At 47.8% G+C, this 17863-nt stretch overlaps 6 protein-coding genes across 6 annotated transcripts; 1 reads left to right on the top strand and 5 right to left on the bottom strand.

Moving 5' to 3' along the window:
* Window positions 1-193: 193 nt before the first annotated feature.
* I303_102990 (uncharacterized protein) lies at window positions 194-3473 on the top strand (the record flags this gene model as incomplete). Its single annotated transcript, XM_018406336.1, has 9 exons — window positions 194-712; window positions 775-853; window positions 911-1201; window positions 1261-1927; window positions 1984-2096; window positions 2161-2510; window positions 2599-2767; window positions 2877-3192; window positions 3323-3473. The coding sequence occupies 9 exons, from the start codon at window positions 194-196 to the stop codon at window positions 3471-3473; spliced, it is 2655 nt and encodes an 884-aa protein (XP_018264830.1).
* A 327-nt stretch (window positions 3474-3800) lies between these two features.
* I303_102989 (uncharacterized protein) lies at window positions 3801-5716 on the bottom strand (the record flags this gene model as incomplete). The annotated part of the gene is made up of 2 exons (XM_018406335.1): window positions 3801-5628; window positions 5697-5716. 2 exons carry the CDS (start codon window positions 5714-5716, stop codon window positions 3801-3803), a joined length of 1848 nt encoding a protein of 615 aa, XP_018264829.1.
* A 383-nt stretch (window positions 5717-6099) lies between these two features.
* On the bottom strand, window positions 6100-7531 carry I303_102988 (uncharacterized protein; the record flags this gene model as incomplete). Its single annotated transcript, XM_018406334.1, has 4 exons — window positions 6100-6208; window positions 6292-6342; window positions 6404-6465; window positions 6545-7531. 4 exons carry the CDS (start codon window positions 7529-7531, stop codon window positions 6100-6102), a joined length of 1209 nt encoding a protein of 402 aa, XP_018264828.1.
* Window positions 7532-9027: 1496 nt separating this feature from the next.
* I303_102987 (uncharacterized protein) lies at window positions 9028-11638 on the bottom strand (the record flags this gene model as incomplete). The annotated part of the gene is made up of 2 exons (XM_018406333.1): window positions 9028-11201; window positions 11275-11638. 2 exons carry the CDS (start codon window positions 11636-11638, stop codon window positions 9028-9030), a joined length of 2538 nt encoding a protein of 845 aa, XP_018264827.1.
* Window positions 11639-12776: 1138 nt separating this feature from the next.
* Window positions 12777-15060, bottom strand: I303_102986 (uncharacterized protein; the record flags this gene model as incomplete). The annotated part of the gene is made up of 8 exons (XM_018406332.1): window positions 12777-13013; window positions 13098-13339; window positions 13399-13450; window positions 13510-13634; window positions 13700-14310; window positions 14385-14449; window positions 14517-14636; window positions 14725-15060. The coding sequence occupies 8 exons, from the start codon at window positions 15058-15060 to the stop codon at window positions 12777-12779; spliced, it is 1788 nt and encodes a 595-aa protein (XP_018264826.1).
* Window positions 15061-17147: 2087 nt separating this feature from the next.
* Window positions 17148-17718, bottom strand: I303_102985 (uncharacterized protein; the record flags this gene model as incomplete). Its single annotated transcript, XM_065968673.1, has 3 exons — window positions 17148-17164; window positions 17234-17425; window positions 17589-17718. The coding sequence occupies 3 exons, from the start codon at window positions 17716-17718 to the stop codon at window positions 17148-17150; spliced, it is 339 nt and encodes a 112-aa protein (XP_065824745.1).
* Window positions 17719-17863: the final 145 nt, after the last annotated feature.

Raw genomic sequence — 17863 nt, 5'->3', positions numbered from 1 at the left:
GAACATCAGAGGAATCAGTCGCGTTCGAGATGTCAAACGAGATTACGTAAGTCAAACCTGGCTTGGCTTCCGGCTTCATCCTCTTACTTGACCTCTGACTTTGACAATGTTTTCATCTCCACACATCCACCTCAACTTGTGCCCAAAATCTGCAGACCCCATCATAAGCCGACCCCGCAGGGTCTGATTCACCATGGCAGACTCCACCGGACCGGTCGCTGGACCCAGCAAACATGCCAACACCACTCGAGCGGATGCCAACCTCCTCCGGCAATTCGTCATGGAGTACCTTCAATCGCATGGATTCGATAAAGCATTAGCTTTATTCGTGCAGGGGCCGAGCGATCTTGCTGAAGGAGATGGGGATGCTGCTGCAGGGGCCAATGGTAAAGAAGCTATATTCAGAGCTCCAGGACCCGTACCTCTCGATTCTAATGTCAAGAGGAATATACCGCAAGCTCAAGCTGTATCAGCATCGACTATGTCGGAAAGCATAACTCCCGAGTTCGAAGCTCAAGCGAAGTATATAATAGAACAACTGCAAGCGAAGGTGCAAGCTTCGCAAGCTGCAGGAGAGGATGGCGCGGATGATACCAATAAAGAGTTGAAAGATGCCCCGAGTAGTCAGGAATCGCTTTTAGACCCGTCAGACAGAGTAGAAGGGTACAGGAGTTTCAGGCGATGGGTGGACGGCGGTCTAGAGCTTTGGAAGGTTCGTTGACCTCTCCCTGTGCCATCGACAGTTACACGTAGCTGACGGACGATACTGAATAGCCGGAGCTGGACAACCTCTCTTTCCCCCTTTTTGTACACACATTCCTCGACCTAATACATTTTGGCTTTTTAAAGACAGGTAAGCTATCAGTCATAGCAGAGCTATGTTGATCAAGCTGAGAGACCCTTTGACCAGCTCGCGACTTCTTCAAACAACATTCCGCCCATCATCAACCCTTGCATCCACAAGATATATCAGCATTAACTTCAATATCCACGAAAGAGCACGTACAAGCTAATCCAGTCTGTCAACGGATGTTGACGGACAAATACGTCGTACCCTTATCACGGAATGCGAATGATCTGGTCATACAGTGGTTGAGTGGAGCAGGATTAGACGAAGATTGGGAAGCAGGATTACACAGTGCTGCTGGACGAGCTAAAGAAGCTATAAAGGGCATCGTATTCTCCCGCATCAGCATAAAAGGTGAGTCTTTCTGCATTACGGAACCCATAGTGGTTCTATATACTGAATGATCTGCACAGTCACGAGTACATCGGTACCGCTTGATGAGATCACCATAGCAACGGCGAGCGGTTTACTGGCGTCAGCCTTACCTGCAGCAATGCCTATAGAAGCCTTCAATACGGCTACAGATCTGAAACTTGGTCCTCCACCTATGACTGAGAAGCTCAAAGAACAGGTCACAAGGACCTTGCAAGATGAGGAACCACAGCAAGCACATCAATCGACACAGCCTAACGGAACAAACGGGATATCATCCCCATCGAAAGCCTCGACCGCTTTGCCCAATGGACATCCTAATGGGGATGCTAATGGCGACATAGACATGACATCACCGACCGCTGCAGCCGATATCAACGGCTCAGATGGAGCACAGAATCAAAACGGAAGTGCAGAAAGAGCTGGAACTCCTGGGCCTGGGATGAGCGTGCAGGAGGTGAAGCTTGAACCAGAGTTGGACCGGAACAAAGATCCGGATTTGGTCAGTCCGGAAGAGAAGGAAACGCTGCCTCCTGTACCAGCCGTTTTCAGAATACCGGATTTGAAGAGGGAAGTCGAGGCTATAAGAGATAAGAGGAAGATGATAAGACTTGGTCCGCAAAGTAATGGTGAAATCAAAGCTGGAAGCAGTTCAAGCACTGTTTTACCCAGTGTCGTGGCATTCACATTGTTCGATCATGGTGAAAGGTAAGCTTGCGACAGCATCCGAAATGTTTGATCACCGAAGCTGACAGATATTGCAGTCCCGCGTCAGTAGAATTCTCTAAAGACTCTTCGCTCATGGCCGTTGGTTCATCCGAAAGCTGCATACGGCTGTGGAGTCTCAAAGGCGAAAAACTGAAAAGGAAGACAATAGGTAAGTCCTCGAATCGATGATCTGACGGACAATCAGCACATGCTTAGTCTGTTTGATGCGCTAGATCCATCAGATGGTACTCTGCTAGAAGACGATGGAGAGCCCTTCCGCAAATTGATAGGGCATTCTGGTCCTGTATACTCCTTGTCATTCGATCCATTGTATGGCTCAGCTTCGCCGCCCTCTACTTTACTATCTTCCTCGCAAGATGGAACAGTACGTCTATGGTCTCTAGACACTTATTCCAATCTAGTGGTGTATAGAGGACATGGGAAGGATCCTGTGTGGGACGTAGAGTGGGGTCCGATGGGTGTCTACTTCGCTACCGCTTCGAGAGATAGGACTGCCAGATTATGGAGCTCGGATAGGGTGACCCCGTTGAGGATGTATACCGGTCATTTATCTGACGTCAATGTGAGTGCCCGGTCGCTGACTGTATCATTGTAACCAATGGAAACATCGTCGGTATAAGCCCAAGCTGATATGCGTCGAATGTGTTTAGTGTGTACGGTTCCACCCGAATTCCCTCTACCTCGCGACTGGGTCCAATGACGCTTCGTGTCGACTGTGGGATGTTCAGCGGGGTGCGTGTGTCAGGCTATTCATGGGCCACACAGACGCAGTGACCACGATGTCCATCAGTCCAGATGGCAAGTTGTTAGCTAGTGCAGGTAAGTCGCCTTGTCTCCTGACACTCTTCGGTCTGTGGTCTGTGAGGCACGGTAGGAGACTAGGAGACTCAGTGACTAAGCTGATCACTGTAATGACCACTTTGCGCAGGTCTGGACTCCTCAATCTGGTTATGGGATCTAGGGTCCTCGCGGCCCATCAAGAAGATGTACGGCCACAAATCGTCCATTCAATCTCTATCATTCTCTGCGGACTCTTCGGTCCTCGTTTCTGGCGGACTCGATTCCACCGTCCGATGCTGGGACGTCAAATCAGCAGGTGGTGAGAAGCCCGCAGGTGGTTCTGCAGCCAATCGACAGAACGATTCGTCTGCTAGAGCAGGAGGTACGGCGGGAGGAGGTGATGATTTGCAAGGTAGTCTGCCCATGGGGCCCGGTTGCGGGAACTGGGAGGACGAACCGCATACGTGAGTATTTTGTAACAGGATCATAGCCCCTTGGCCTATCTTCCTCTTCTTCTTGCTCTTTGTCAGTCTGTTATAAGAAGAGATGACTCGGTTGTCAAATACTGATAGTATGGATTGGATCACCACACAGCACTGACCTTCTAGCCACATGGCCCACAAAGCGGACGCCAATTATCAAGACGCATTATACACCGCGAAATCTCTGTATGGTAGCTGGATCGTTCGTGCCGCCCAGTAACACCTCAAAGGGTAGCTCTTTTTCCTCGCCGAATGGACAATAAGGCAAAGAGCTTCGTTACACAGAATATCTCCTGAGGGAAACCTGGTACGACAATCCGATTGATTTTGTCAGTTTGTACATAGAGACTCAGGCTATTCCGCAAGTCCTTCAGATCGCGAATACCCTTGTATTTGTACTGGACTGGTAGTATTCGCATGTATGTCGAGTATGATGAATGGTCAGCGTATGCACTCTAATATCAGTGTTGACATGATGATGGATGTTTCGACCGTTCTGGCATATTCATAATACCTCGATTCTGTCACAACATGCAGTATGAACCTCATACATATTATATTGCCTATAGATCGCTTGGGCACCCACTACATTAGTTGACTTTGGGCTTTTTCTTGCGAGGCATCAGAGTCGTAACTACCTCTTTCTGGTCGTCCTCCCTTTCTTTCCTTACGCCCATGTCCACGGCAGCATTCATCGATAACCCTTCTTTCGCACTGACAATCCCGACGCATTCTTTCCATCCATCTTCACCAATTTCCCCCACTACGATGCTCTCAGCCTGTTTCAGCCATATCTCCGTACCTTCCACAGCCAGCGGCAGGTCTGCGAAATCGAGATTCGTCAAAGCTGTAAGTATCCGACTGAGTATTTCGGGACGTAAGTAAGCCTGTTTGTGGGGATGACTCGTTTTTGCTACTGTTGATGTCTTTGTGTTCAGAGGCGATATCTTGGTTGAGACAGAAGTAGGAGTCGATACGATCGGAATTTCCGTCTCGCCATCCGTCGGGGTCAAGGCGGACGCGGGGAGCGAAGGGCCGATCTTAGATTCAAGATCGAGAGGGGATACAGATATTTGCTTAGCAGGCTGTGATATCGGATCGATATTTGTCGTAGAGACATCATATGCGGCCTGCTCCTTCTCGTTCTCCTTCGGCTCAACTAGCGACTTTTCCAACGTGAAGAATCCAGTCACGTCTTGTCCGCATTCCTGCCTAAATCCAATCCTTACCCAGAATTCTTTCTGATCGACTTTACTCAAAGCTATATGGGATGCTTTTCGTCCTTTCATCTCTTCTTCCAATTCTCTCTCTTTTTTGCTTTTCTTGCTTATCGCATTTTTACTGCTTTCTCCGGTAGATTCCTCGACATTGCCTTTCCCATTCAAAGCTGCATTGGAAGATTGAGATCGTTTCGTAAGGCTTGAGTTGGTATTTTGCTGAAGATGATCGGTCACTAATTCTTCCAAGAACCTCGTTTTCGGATCATCAGGCAAAGACGGGATAAGAGTTGCTAATGTTGGAGGCAACGAGGAGCCCGCCTCGTTCTTGTTACCACCGTCGCTCGTGGCTGATGATGGTGCAGGGGCGAAGATTGGCGTTTCGAATGGGGGCTTGTATTTCCAGGATGTACTATTCGGTAATATTTTGCCCTTTCCCAGCATGTTGAGAGCTTCTAATTCTTCGTAGCCCGGTATCAGATAATTCAACCTCAGATCCTCCCTCTTCGCATTCTTTCCCTGTAAGTCTTCTGACGAGGAATCCGAGTTTCCATCAGATTTCGGTTTCATGTACAAGGTGAGTGTTTCCTCGTAGACTCCTTTCCACCACTTACAGAGCCCGCTACCGCTCAATACCTTCTTCTTGGGGTTCTTAGCGGAATTAGCGAAGAGGTATTGTTTTTGAGCGCGCGCGAAAAGCTGTATTCTGATATTGGGTAGAGTGTGGATGAAGTAATTCAGGAAAGAAACGATGAGGGCTCTAGTGAGCGGAAGTGGAGTGGATGTGTAGCCTGAGGAGTCGATCTTGGAGATGTATAAAATGGAATTTGATTCTGTTCTCGAGATCGAGGGGAAGGTGTATAGGTACGCTGATATTGCGGTGACTAAGACCCTTCGCCTTTTCTCGGATTTCCTCTTGTGATCGTGGTCGATATCCTGAGGGATGTCGTTGGAAGATGATGACTCAGCGATAACCGGAACTGGCTCCGCTTTGCTGTTTTGGATGTTTCCTGTTTGATCTTGAGGAGGCGGCAGGTCCGAGGAAAGGACGACAAGGATTTCCTGTTGATAGCATTTTGGCGGAACTGGCGTATGAGGGAATATCGAAGCTGTTCTCTTGGGCTCAGAGATCAAGACGCTCAGACCGAGTTCATGAGAATGAGGAAGGGTTGTCAGGGCGTCGAGAAGGTGGGTTCGTAGCCTATTACAATTGGTGAGCTGTCGCTGGGCAGATGAAATGATATGATTTAAAGGGGGCTGAGTACTAACCCTGTGACTGTGATGCTCATTGTTTCCTACGGACAAATATACTGCCAGCGACTCCTTGAGATATTTCTGAGCCGGCGTCTTTCTTCGCCTTTAATGACTCGGCCGATGATTCATACGATGCAATGCAATGTTCCTATATCTTAATGATGATACGATTAATGGAAGACAAACTGAACATGCGAACATTACAAAGGTACAATCGACTACGAGAAGAGCGCGATTTTCTATGACTGTCACGCGCGGTGGAGGCAGTCCACCTTCGCCTCCCAATGTTGCAAGTATGTTTCCAGATACAGTACAAGCAGCAATACCCGCCATCTCACTATCCAGTCTATAGATGTCTCCTCCTAGTCTAAGCATGATCCTGAGAAAAGTTCCGCTCCCCGGCTACGATTCGTCGTGGCTAAGCCCTGTCTCGACTTCGCCAATAATCTTCCATCTTCTGTATCCCTTCTCGCCACATATCCGTGACGATCTGGTCAACCGGGTCTTTCCACATCTTTGCGTGAAGTCTAAGGATACATGCAGCACGTCAGTCAGCACCATGTTCCTATCAGAATGACCTCATCCTATGTCACAGGCCGGACACACTCACGAATAATATCCTTCTGCCAGGTTAGCGGCTTTGGGGAAATGCGATACCAGTCTGGAACATTAGGCGATCAGCTATTATCAGCAATGTCGTGGATAAAAAGCATCTTACTCACTTGGGATTCAACGGCGTCCAGGGATGATCGCCTTCCCAACCGGAGTAATGATTGATCAGAGCCTGTCCCAGAGAAGAGACGGAGGTATTAGTCTAAATGACCTGTTTTGGAGTTCTTGCAGAAGAATTGAAAAGTGCTCACCTGTTCCATGTAGAACGTATCATATCCCTTGACTCGCCTCAACTCCTCAAAGAGCTCCGTGGAAGGTCTTATCAACATGAATCCAGCATTCACATAATCCTTGTCCTCGGTCCTGACACTCATTGGCGGTTCTAATCGTAAATCAGAATTCTTCAAAAGGGCTTTACTAGTCTCTCCTACGCCTCCTAATGGTCTAGATTCATCTAAAGGTGAAGGGGAGGTCCAGATATCTTCCAGGGATTTGAGTAAGAAAACGTCGTTATCCATATACAAAATCTGGGTATACTCCGTCATATTGAAGATGTTCAATTTCGTATATTGGTCTTTCCAATGATCATTCACCTTTTCCGGTAGGTCAAACCCATCTAATAATTCTACTTGCTTTACCATTGCGCCGTCCAATTCTAATAGGTCTATCGTATCTTGCTGTATCTCCGGAGTGGTGAGTACCACTACGTCCCTGCTCTGCGAAGAATCACTAGTTGAGGGATCATGGAGTAATTGATAAATCAAGAATCTCGTCGAGAGGAGGTAGTTCGGATCAGCGATCGAGGAGAGGAAAGTGACGTATGCTTCTTCCTTTTCCGAGTCTGCCTTTGTCACGGGCATCTGCACACCATCGACGGCATATTGCGCATCTATCGGATGTTGTTCAAGGAAACTCTGTACAGCTGGATGTATACTCGATGCAGATAATTTTGCTGGAGATGTGATGGACGGATACCCGACCCAAGAAACCAATAAGAACAATCCTAACAAGGGTAATATCCCGGTCATCCTCTTCAGTCTCCTCTTGTTCGCTTTTGAGCTTCGCGAAGATCCCGCCGTGGCTGGGGCAGGTAATTTCCCTTTACCTTTGTCTTTCGCAATACCCTTGCTTTTGCTTTTGGTGTTGCTTTTGGGTTTTTCGTCGTAATGATCGAAAGACGAAGACGAAGACGAAGATGAAGGGAAAGAGTGTGTGTGGAAGCGCGATACGGGGCTCATTATGGGAGAGCTGTTTGAGCTCGAAGCAGAAGATGAGGAGGAAGAGGCGGAAGAGGAGCGAGACGAGCGGGATAAGAGAGGTGTTTCAGACTATGCAGTTCACCGAAAACGAGGACGAAAACGAAGACATCAGCTGACAGATGAGCACATAGACGCAAAGCCAGACAGAATGCTCAGGCTTGGTCTGGCAAAGCACTTAGATGGGGGACTCACCATTTTGTACGATGTTCCTATTCTGATCGTGGTCACAATGAAATTCCAAACAATTCAAGCTTATCCCTTCTCTGACTATCCTTTCTTCGTTGTTTGCTTGACCCCCTTATAATAGCAAGAAAGGAGGATGATGTGCTTGCTTTATTGAGATCCGATGTTGTGGGGTGATCCGTATGTCTTGCTCCGTGATGCTGAAAGAGCGGCCTGGCTGATCTCTATTCTCTGTCTCACTCAAATCCGCCTGTCGAGGGTTGTCGAGGTATGTAAGCGTCCACTAGAAGACGATGGCAGGGATCAAGGCAGGCAGGCAGTGATCTGCTTCTGGTTTTGCTGTTGATGTTATGCTTTTGGCCCTTCCTCAGCAGATACGCGTCATATGATATGATCGTGCTGTTGGCCGAGCGAGTAGACGAAATTCAATGTCCGAGTGGGAGAGCGAGTGAGTGTGATCAGATGAAATTGAGCACAAAGGAAGATCAAGCTATCAAGCTGTCAATTGTCTATGTCATTCTATGTGAATGTACGAATAGATCAAAAGTCTGAAAGCCCACGCATCGATGCATCATCAATCCTCGTAATCGGCCGACCTCTATTTCTAAGCTTTTCACCACTCAGACCGTCAGTCAGACAGACCAGGCAGTCAGACAGGTCAGACAATCGAATGCGATAAGGATCTCAGAAATTCCGTAATTTCATAATCGTCTCTATGAACGTTCCTTGGCTTTTTTGGCTTTTGGCTGACCTCATCATAGAAATCTTACCCGGATCGGGAGAAAAGAGGCCGGGAAAAACAGTCACCATGCAAACGCTAAAAACGGGTATCACCGATCGACGTAGACGTAGTCTTTCATCCTCATCCCTGAATTAAGGTTCAGCTGAGTGCACTCAATCACGACATCTTACATCTTGCGGGAGTGAAGACAGACAAACAAACGAGCTTGCTCGATCAGTTCCATCTGAAGTTCATCGTCATACCGTTCGCATCGTATCGTCCGACTTGACCATTTTGTGTGGCATCAGATATGTGAAGAATCAATCATAATTGCTAAGAAGGCTTTGATTCCGGATGAACACCTTGGCAGCCAAGCAAACCGGCTTGTATGGTGACATGACATGATCAGTCCCATACCAAGGTAAAACGTCCTTGGACAAGATACTCGTCACGTACTTACACGTACAAATACAAGAAGACAACGTAAAACCGCTTGATATACTATATACAATCAAAAAGACCCGAACCCAAAGTACCAAATGAGCGTCTATAACTATGCCTATGACCACGGCTATGCAGGAATCTCAACTTTGACCTCAATTTCTCTTTCTTCCAATTCATCAACCTCGCTTAACCTATCTTCTTCTTCACGTTCACGTTCGCGTTGTAATCTCTGGATTTCTTCCAACTTCTTGCGCCTGAACTCCAGGTTCACAGCTATCAACCAGCTTCTGATCAATTGAGCATGTCTCTTTCTCATCTCTCTCACAATCATCGCCGTCTTGTCTTCCTCCTTCTCAACAGATACAGATTCTCCACTTCCCAATTCGAGTCTCTTCACTCCACGTACAATCTCTTCTTCCGTGTGTCTCTTGACCGGTAAAGCAGATAAAGAGGGGGCAGGTGATCCTCTTGGAGTCGAGCTTGAGGACGCTAGAGACATAGAATTCGATCTGTAATGATTGATCTCGCTTATCGAGGGTAACGTCCTCGTCGGACTTCCATTTGCTTCTCTCGATGCAATCGCAGGTAATTTCAGGTCCGGATCAGAGTCTTCAGCAGATAACAGTGATCTAACAGGGATTTTCGGAGTCTTGTCAAGATCGTCGTCATCTTCATGTATCTGTTCCGGCTCATCTATGAGCTCGTCTTCGTCATCTTCCTCATGGTCGGCTGTGCCTCGTTCGGCGGACTCTCTCGCACGAGCAGATAAGCTCGCTCCAAGTGGCTGGACATGTCGATAAGTCTTCTTGTAGAAGTCCTTGGGCGCCAGAGTGGCAGCAGGGTACAAGTTTTGCTTTGATCGAGCCAAAGAATCGAATGAACTGAAGTTATCGATTCCTCCGCCGTTCGTGGAGCCTAGTCCACTATTGTTATGGCTGTACTCCATCGTGCTGAAGGGTAATTCTGCGTATTGGGTTGCACCCAATCCGTAGAAGTTCGAGGTGTACGATGACTTGTTATTGCTGTTGATGCTCGGCACAGGGTGTAAGGAGCCTGTAGATGCTCTGGGCAATCCGGCGATAGGTCGTTTGTTGTGATCTGTTATCTCAGATGCTGACCCAGTTCGATGTCGCATACCTTCCAAGGACGGGTACATTCCGCCGAATGAGATTGACGGTGATTCGTTGGGTAAGGAATGCGACAAGTCTGAGCCTGACGTTGAGACGTGATCATGATGAGTACCAGGGATAGGTATGCCAGGCATTCCGGTCAAGCCCAAAGAAGCCAATTCTTCAGGGTTGAACAGATCTTCGACACCGTTCGACGCGTCCGATAGAGGTGAATCGGTATTGATGGAGCCGCCCCCGCCCGACGCGGTATGCATCATCGATTGAACGTGGTTTCCATATTGACCGGATGCGTCTCGGCCAAGCGAGATCATGAACTCATTGAACATCTGGAGATCAGCTTCGGTCTTGATCTCAGGGATGGACAGCGGAGGAGATGGACCGAAAGAGGACATTGAAGATGGTAGACCGCCACCGGGAAGGGTTGGTAAAGCTGGATATGCGTTGACCGACGGGTTGAGTGGTGGGGTGTATTGGTCGAAACCGTTCGAAGACGGTATCTGAGGGTAACCTTGAGGCATTGAGGGAGGGACCAAGTTGTTTAATCGATGCATCATTTCCGCATCGTAGACAGGCTCGACCTTCCTCTTCTTCATGTCAGCGAGAAGACCTTGTAAGCCTTCAGCTTCTGAATCTTGCGAACGCTTCATCCCAATCTTGGTGAAATCTGACGAGTTAGTGCCAGCAGCAAGTTGGGCGGCATAAGCCTGAGTCTGCTGTTGGTTGTATGCCAGTTGTTGTAAGATGGCCATCTCTCTCTGTTGATAGGCAGCAAGTTCTTCATGTTGTTTTCTGTGCAAAGCTGCAAGCGCCGAAGGCGATGGCGAGACGGATTTGTCCTGGCCTCCAACCACACTCAGGTGGGTGGACTGCTGTAGTAAGTGGTCGAATGGTGAGGAGGGGTTTAACTGAGATCGCGAAGACGCTGACGACGAAGGCGACAAAGAGTTCGAGGAGAGTGGGGATCGCTGTCTGTCATCGATGTGAGGCTGATGTATGTTTCCCACGGACACTCTCGAGTTGAACTTGGGATCGGTGGAAGTGGCGGCTTTACTGAGTTTGTGCATTTGATGATGTTCCTGAGTATGGATCCTCTCGTGCTTCTTCAAATCTTGTGGTCGCTTGAATGTCTTGGAACAGACTGAACATGGATGAGGTTTGAGTGGGGTATGGACTGGTCCATGGACGGTGCGTCAGTAGACTGCACGAGTCAATACTGAAACAGAAGGATAGTTGAATCGACTTACCTCTAAGATGACTGGTGATATGATCTCTTTTAACGCATTTCACACCGCAATTCTCCCACCCACACGTCAGACAAAGATTATTTGTCGACTTTCTTCCGACATGTGCATTACATAAATGATCGTACAGTTCGTCGGGAGATCCAGCAACATGTGTACATGTACTCCATTTACACCTGAGTTCCTCGGTATCCTCGTTGATAAGCGATTGAGATTGATGTTGAAAGGTCATATTGGAGTGGGTATTCAGCTCGGGAGTAACTGGTTCTGGATCATTCGAGGATGCTGATTCAGATGATCGAGGGACCTTGGTCGATGTCGATAAGTAATTGCTATTGGGTGCCGATGGCAAAGAGGGGTAGACCATCTTGCCGTTCGCGGAACCTTATGGCGGTGTGTACAGGTCGAGTGCTGCGGGGACTACGTAGTTAGTCAGTATTTACACCCAGTGAAGATCCTGGTGGTACTTCTTCAACCTACGTGAATGTGAGAGGCCTAATGTGGTCGGGCTGTTTGAAGATGTCTCAGTGAAGTCTGAAAGGCGAGTTGTGCCCAGAGCTGGATTTCGCGGACTGCTTTTGTTTCTTCTACGGTATTCCGGATAGTGAGCAGTATCTCGATGCTAGCGATGAGTATGCTGTTGCTTCTTGGGATGTCGATGTATGGTCGTACTGGATGTACTGGACGAATGAATGATATGATGCTTAAACAGTGAGTGAAGTAACAAAGGGGGAAGAAGATGAGTATGGGAATTGCGTTTGCGATTTGTATATACAGTATGTTTTGCGGGAAAATGGGTCAGTTTTCTTGGGTGCCAAGATGCCAAGCTGAACTGTCCACTCTTTTCGCTTGGCGCAGAATCCACGGCGGGACCAATTGCAATCATTCCGTAGTCTATTCCATCACGTAATCTCCTTTATAGGGAATTCTAGAACTTCGAATCATCCAATTGGACCGGCCGTTATTCTGATTCTGTCATCGTCATCGTCATAACCACCATCCTCGTTTGTACATACCATACATACTGAATATCAAAGTTCAGGCTTCTCGTATATATAAATCATGAGTCCATTAGTAGGTGAGTTTACACATCTGCTTCTATGGGTCCGAACCAACTGCAACCTGCACGCGTGCAACACTGGGGGAAAGGCGGAAGAGCAGAACGCGCACAAGGGAGGTAGGAACAATCAGAAAGCCAAGCCAGGTACAAGACATACCACGTGGCGAAATATCGCCGCGCCGATCAAAGCTTGGCACACTTGGCGGAGAAAGAGACAGAGACAGATAAATAGCTTGGTAGGCGATTCCCACCAAACCGTACCCTCGTTTGTGGCGATCTCCTCTTCCACAAACAGTAAGGTCTTGCAGTCATGCAGTACCAATCTCTTCTTGTTCATCCTGTACATGAAGTGCACATCTAAACAGTACGTCCATAATACATATAAGGTGAAAGATCGTCACGTCATTATGTCATAACTATATAGACGGTATCCATGAGGAAAGACCTAGCGCCTATAACCTTTGCTCCACCATGCGCTTATCTGCCTTCGCTTCCAATACCACAACCCCGCCAATATCAGCAATACGCCAACGATGACGCCAATTGCAATACCAGCTTTGGCTCCTTTCGACAGACCACCTCCACTGCAGGGCAATGCAGCGTCGCAAGGTTGTTCAGAGGGTATCGAGTATGTTCCTGCTTGTATATTAACGTATGGTGGATCTGAGGTTTGGTTGAGAAGCTGTATTCCCGGATCTATCAGCTCATACTCATAATGGCCGAAATTGGAGATGAAGGGGAGGGGGAGTTGGATTGCGTTACCCACCTGCATAGCTGCCAAAGTGGGTATCATGGCATTATAGTCCAATGCAACTTCAGTTTGTACCCAATCATCTCTCCAATCCCAAAATCTATCATCCGATAATGGTCCGCCGACCATTGCCCCATACAATACATATGTCTCAGTCGGAGGAGAAGTTCGGATTTGCTTGATGTTGGAGCCACCCGACGCTGGTGCGGAGTGAGGGTTCTGAGGGGAATTGGGATGAGAGCCGACCAGGTACACAGCTAAGACCGACTCCATCAGATGCCTTGTTCCGATCCGGGATTCAGGTAAACAGACTTACCGTTCATTGGGTTTTTACCGAGCATGTAATCTAATTGCCCTTGTGCGAAACTCTACGTTTCATCATCAATTGTCTTGCGCCAATCTCAGCAACGATACAACTGAGGCTTACAATGTATTGTTCGGTCTTATCCTGTGTCGAAGCGATAGGAGCATACTTGAACATCAACATCGCAATGGCCATTGCCGGGTTCAACGAGGCTTCGTCAGAATCACCATCGAAGTACAGTAGACCGCCTGAAACGTGTTCCAATCCGATCATCAGCGTTTGTCGACCCACCGCACTGTCGAGCGGTACTCACCTCGAGTCAGATAACTTCTCTTGAAGGAACCGTCTATTATACTATCGAAATATCTCTCCGTCTCATTCTGCCATCCAGTCAAGTTCCTATCTAACCCCGCTCCAGCAGCTAAAGCAGGTCTAGCGTGAGCCGCTTCCGCAAATAAGACATAAATCGCAGGGATAGCTGAATCCCAATTCCAGACTTGTTTCTGACCGCTAATAGCATACATGACATAATTGTTATACGCATCGAGATAATAACTCGATTCGTTGGTCGCGATTGCCAGGGCAAGAGAGGAAAGGGTAAAGTCGTCTGCCCAGTTCGAAGAAGCGTAAGCTGAGACAGATTCGCCTAGACTATCGTAATACGTCGTTTTATTTGACGTCGAATTAGCTACGTTGTACAGTGTCCTCGCGTGGGATAGCAATGATGAAGCGTAAGTGGAGTTGGCGATGGATGGTGAGGTAGGTGGAGAAGACGAGGTTGTGGTGTTGTATGATATCGATGGGGTGTAGAGCATGGAGCCGAGAGCAAAAGCTGCTGCTGCTGATGACCAGGCATCTACACCTGGGAAGGAGGAGTTGATGGGATATGCTGGTCTTGGAGTGGGTATATTTTCATCACCGCCCCTACAGCCAGTACGGATGTAAGTGGGAAGCACAAGTGGACAACGACTGATGTAAATTGATGATCTGTCTCTCACCAATAAGCATTGTCCACATCTCCCGAGCCCACTTGTACGAAAAGCACATCATCAGAAGGGTGAGCCTGTTCGGATGATTTTCGTCAATATCGGATACCATTTTCATCTTCCCATTTCAGCTGCCGAACTCACTTTGATAAGCCAGTCGAAACCCCATCGAAGCGTTCCGTCGAGATATGCAGTCTGTTGGGCTTGATCATATCCTTCACCATGGGTCAAAGCTCCCCACGCTAAGGCAAATAGTGTGAATGTCTGTAAAGGTACAGCGTACAGATGATCAGCAAGAAGATTCCCTTGAGGACTGTCATTGATGGTAGGATAATGAAGACGATGGACTCACCAATGGAAAGGTAGCTTTGATGTAGTCTCCCGCATCGTACCATCCTCCAGTCAAGTCGAGATTCCAATCACTACCATCTTGCAATGCACTATCATTCCTCCATTCCACTCTATTCCCATATGTGCCTTCGTTCAGCCTCCCGGACCGCTGAGCATCGTAGAAGTACAGCGAGTTGCCCAGCACATTAGACCATTGGGTATTTGGTGTTGAGGTAGAAGATGCTAGACCTGACGAAGCGGTAGGTGGGGTATAGGTTGGCGAAGGAGTGAGTTGAGCAAGTGAGGGAAAAATGAGAACGAGAGAAGAAATTACGAGCAGATGTAGAGATATTGTCATGATGGTCGCTGATAGAAGAGAAAGAGGTCAAGGATGAGGAGGGCTGAGGTGAGTGTTATCGCTGTTGACGATGCATCTAGTCGAGTTTCGCCGGACCAGGTGAAAGTATGCGCTGAAAGTCTAGAGCAAGGGTGGAAGGGGTGAGCTGTCCTTTGTACGGATCGGTGCGGCGAACGACGTTCAACTTTGTGTCTTCTTTCCTTCTTATGAAATCTTTCTCCTGTCGGATTGTGAAAGCGTCAACGTCTGTGTAAGAACAGAAATAACAGATTTGGCACAGCCTCTTGACGGTATCAACTTGAGCGGTGATCAATAGTAGAAACATTACGAGAAACAGCGAAGAGTGACCGGATACGAAGGCTTTTTATGGACTGCGTGCCTGATTTTCACCTGTCCCGCTCAGGTGGGTTTAAGCTGAAGCGGTGATGTCACTCAACCGAGCACGTGGTGAGGTGATCGTCGTTATATTGTGCTAGAGAGACGAGTCAGAGGAGTGTCATCGATGAATTACATGTCGGCCCGAGCTACCTATCGGTCTATCTGTAGTTGCTTCACAGTATCACAGTCGTATCATTGAAAAGGTTGAGCCGGGATAATGCCAAAAGAATCGATGAGATGACTAGATCTTATCGTTTGTTCGGTAAGTGGCGGTATATTGTAGTCTGTAACAAGGGAAACTGCCTCGTGTAAAAGTCGTTGTCAGCCTAGTCTCTATTGCTGACCTGAGCATCATTGTGAATGTAAAGGGTCGTATACCCGTATATCCGACAATTCGATTTCCATTCCAGCATCATATTGTTGAGGATCAGCGACACAAGAGAAGTCTTCCATGATCACAGTAAGACCCCAGCGCGAACACAAACCATAATTGATCGTGTTGTGTATACCTGATCCATTCTTATTTCTACAACCGACCACGGCAGTTCGCATACTGTATCGGCCGACAACCCTACGGCAACTCGACACACATCCAGACAGAAGCTTGGTTCCCGATCATGCGTAATCAGCCAATGTAGTAAACCCACCCCAATCAACTCAAAGGATCTAGTATAACACCGAGCCACCGTGGGTTCCCTTCTGGTCTCACACCGCGTCGTCAATCAAAAAGACTTCTTTCATTCTAGAGCTCCCCTCGCCAAGGAATAGTATACAACGCCACACGAAATCTCGACTGGCAATACTGTACACACGCCCTTTTTGGGGTTTTCCCTATCTAGAGTATCGAACTATGTACGGTATCCTCCATGACCTGACTAATCCAGTACTAAGTTACCATCATGAGAACTTCTTGTCCTTTTGATCGATTGATGGTCCGAATCTTTTTCCCAAATTGAGCGCTTAGCTACCCACTTATTGGTCCGGCGGTATTCGTGATACGTACCGTACTGTATGATGCACTACCACAGGGAAGACAAAGTGAATTGACTGTACGTGCTGCACACACTGCTGGTAGTTTGATTTCCGACTTCCGACTTCCGACTTCCTCGGTCCACTTCAATCCCCCATCTTCATCAGTATGCTCCCATCAAAGGCCTGATAGGTGGATATCTTCTCTCTATTATGCAGAGAGTCAGGTCCAGGTACAATCTGCAGTCTAGTGTTCTTAGCGTACGACGCCACGTAACACCAGAAGTTCACTATCCCCACTTCCTCTTTACCACAAATCACAAATCACCAATGGCTAAAAGCCAGAACCAATGCCTCGAGGCATCAACGACTTTTGATCTGATCTCATCCGGTCTAATCAAGACGAATCGGCAAATCCGCTTTGCCATCATCGACTACTCCACTTCCTCCTACTCACAATTCAGACGATTGGAAGCCGAATAAGATATATAAACCCCCTGTGTCCTGCTCATCTGTCTATTCCTTTTTCTTCCCTCATCGATCCAATTTGATTATTTCTTCATCTTCACGATCTTAACGAACCATTTCGAATTCACGCCCCAACAAATAACCAAACAAGATGGCTGCTATCTCTACCGTTGTGAGTTCCTCTCTCTTCTTCTCTTCTCCCCTTCTTCTTATCACACTTCCTCGCTTAACAATTACCAACAATACAATCGTGATCACTCCTTCCATTAGAGTCACACCTTGACCAACCCTGTTCCCTTGACATCCATCTCCGCCCATAATCCTGCGCATGAAGTTCATTGATAATCCTGCCGCTTACTGTACTGTACGCCCTCCAGTCTAACGTCAACAAAGGTTGCGAGACCTCCTCTGATGGATCTTGCTCCACCCACGGATCTTCCGGGTAAGTGTCGGAGCCTCGATATCCTCCAGCATCTTCTTCGTTCCACAAGGATGTTGATATTAACGAAACGCTTCCTTGCCAGGTGCGGATCCAACTCCAACTCCAACTCTATGCCCGTCAACCAATGCAACAGCGCCGGTACCAATGGAGCCTGTTCCACTTGCGGAGCTTCCTCGTAAGTGGCCTCATTTGATCATACTCTTCTTCTCTCGACCCGCCTCACCCCGTCCCTCCCCGTAGATCACATATCGCACACACACTACACACTCACCTGCATGGGAATGTAAACCGCCGGCTAACGCTGACCTCTTGATCGATACAGCTGCTCCTGCTCCAATTGCTCTTGCTAATTTCCTATCCGTGATCATCCCTCCTTCTAGCAAGTTGAGGGAGACAATCATCGGTACGGGATATAACAGAGCTTCAGCAGATTGTGCTTTCCATTGCGATTGTGGTCCTGCTTTAATTTTCGCTAGTTATCTTTTGATTCTATGATCAATTAGCTGTTGTCAGAGCAAGAGTAGGAGTCGGAAACGATGTCGGTGG

This window comes from Kwoniella dejecticola, chromosome 3 (assembly GCF_000512565.2).
Source record: "Kwoniella dejecticola CBS 10117 chromosome 3, complete sequence".
NCBI classification, from domain to species: Eukaryota; Fungi; Basidiomycota; class Tremellomycetes; order Tremellales; family Cryptococcaceae; genus Kwoniella; species Kwoniella dejecticola.
This window is presented reverse-complemented; position numbering and strand designations above follow the sequence as displayed.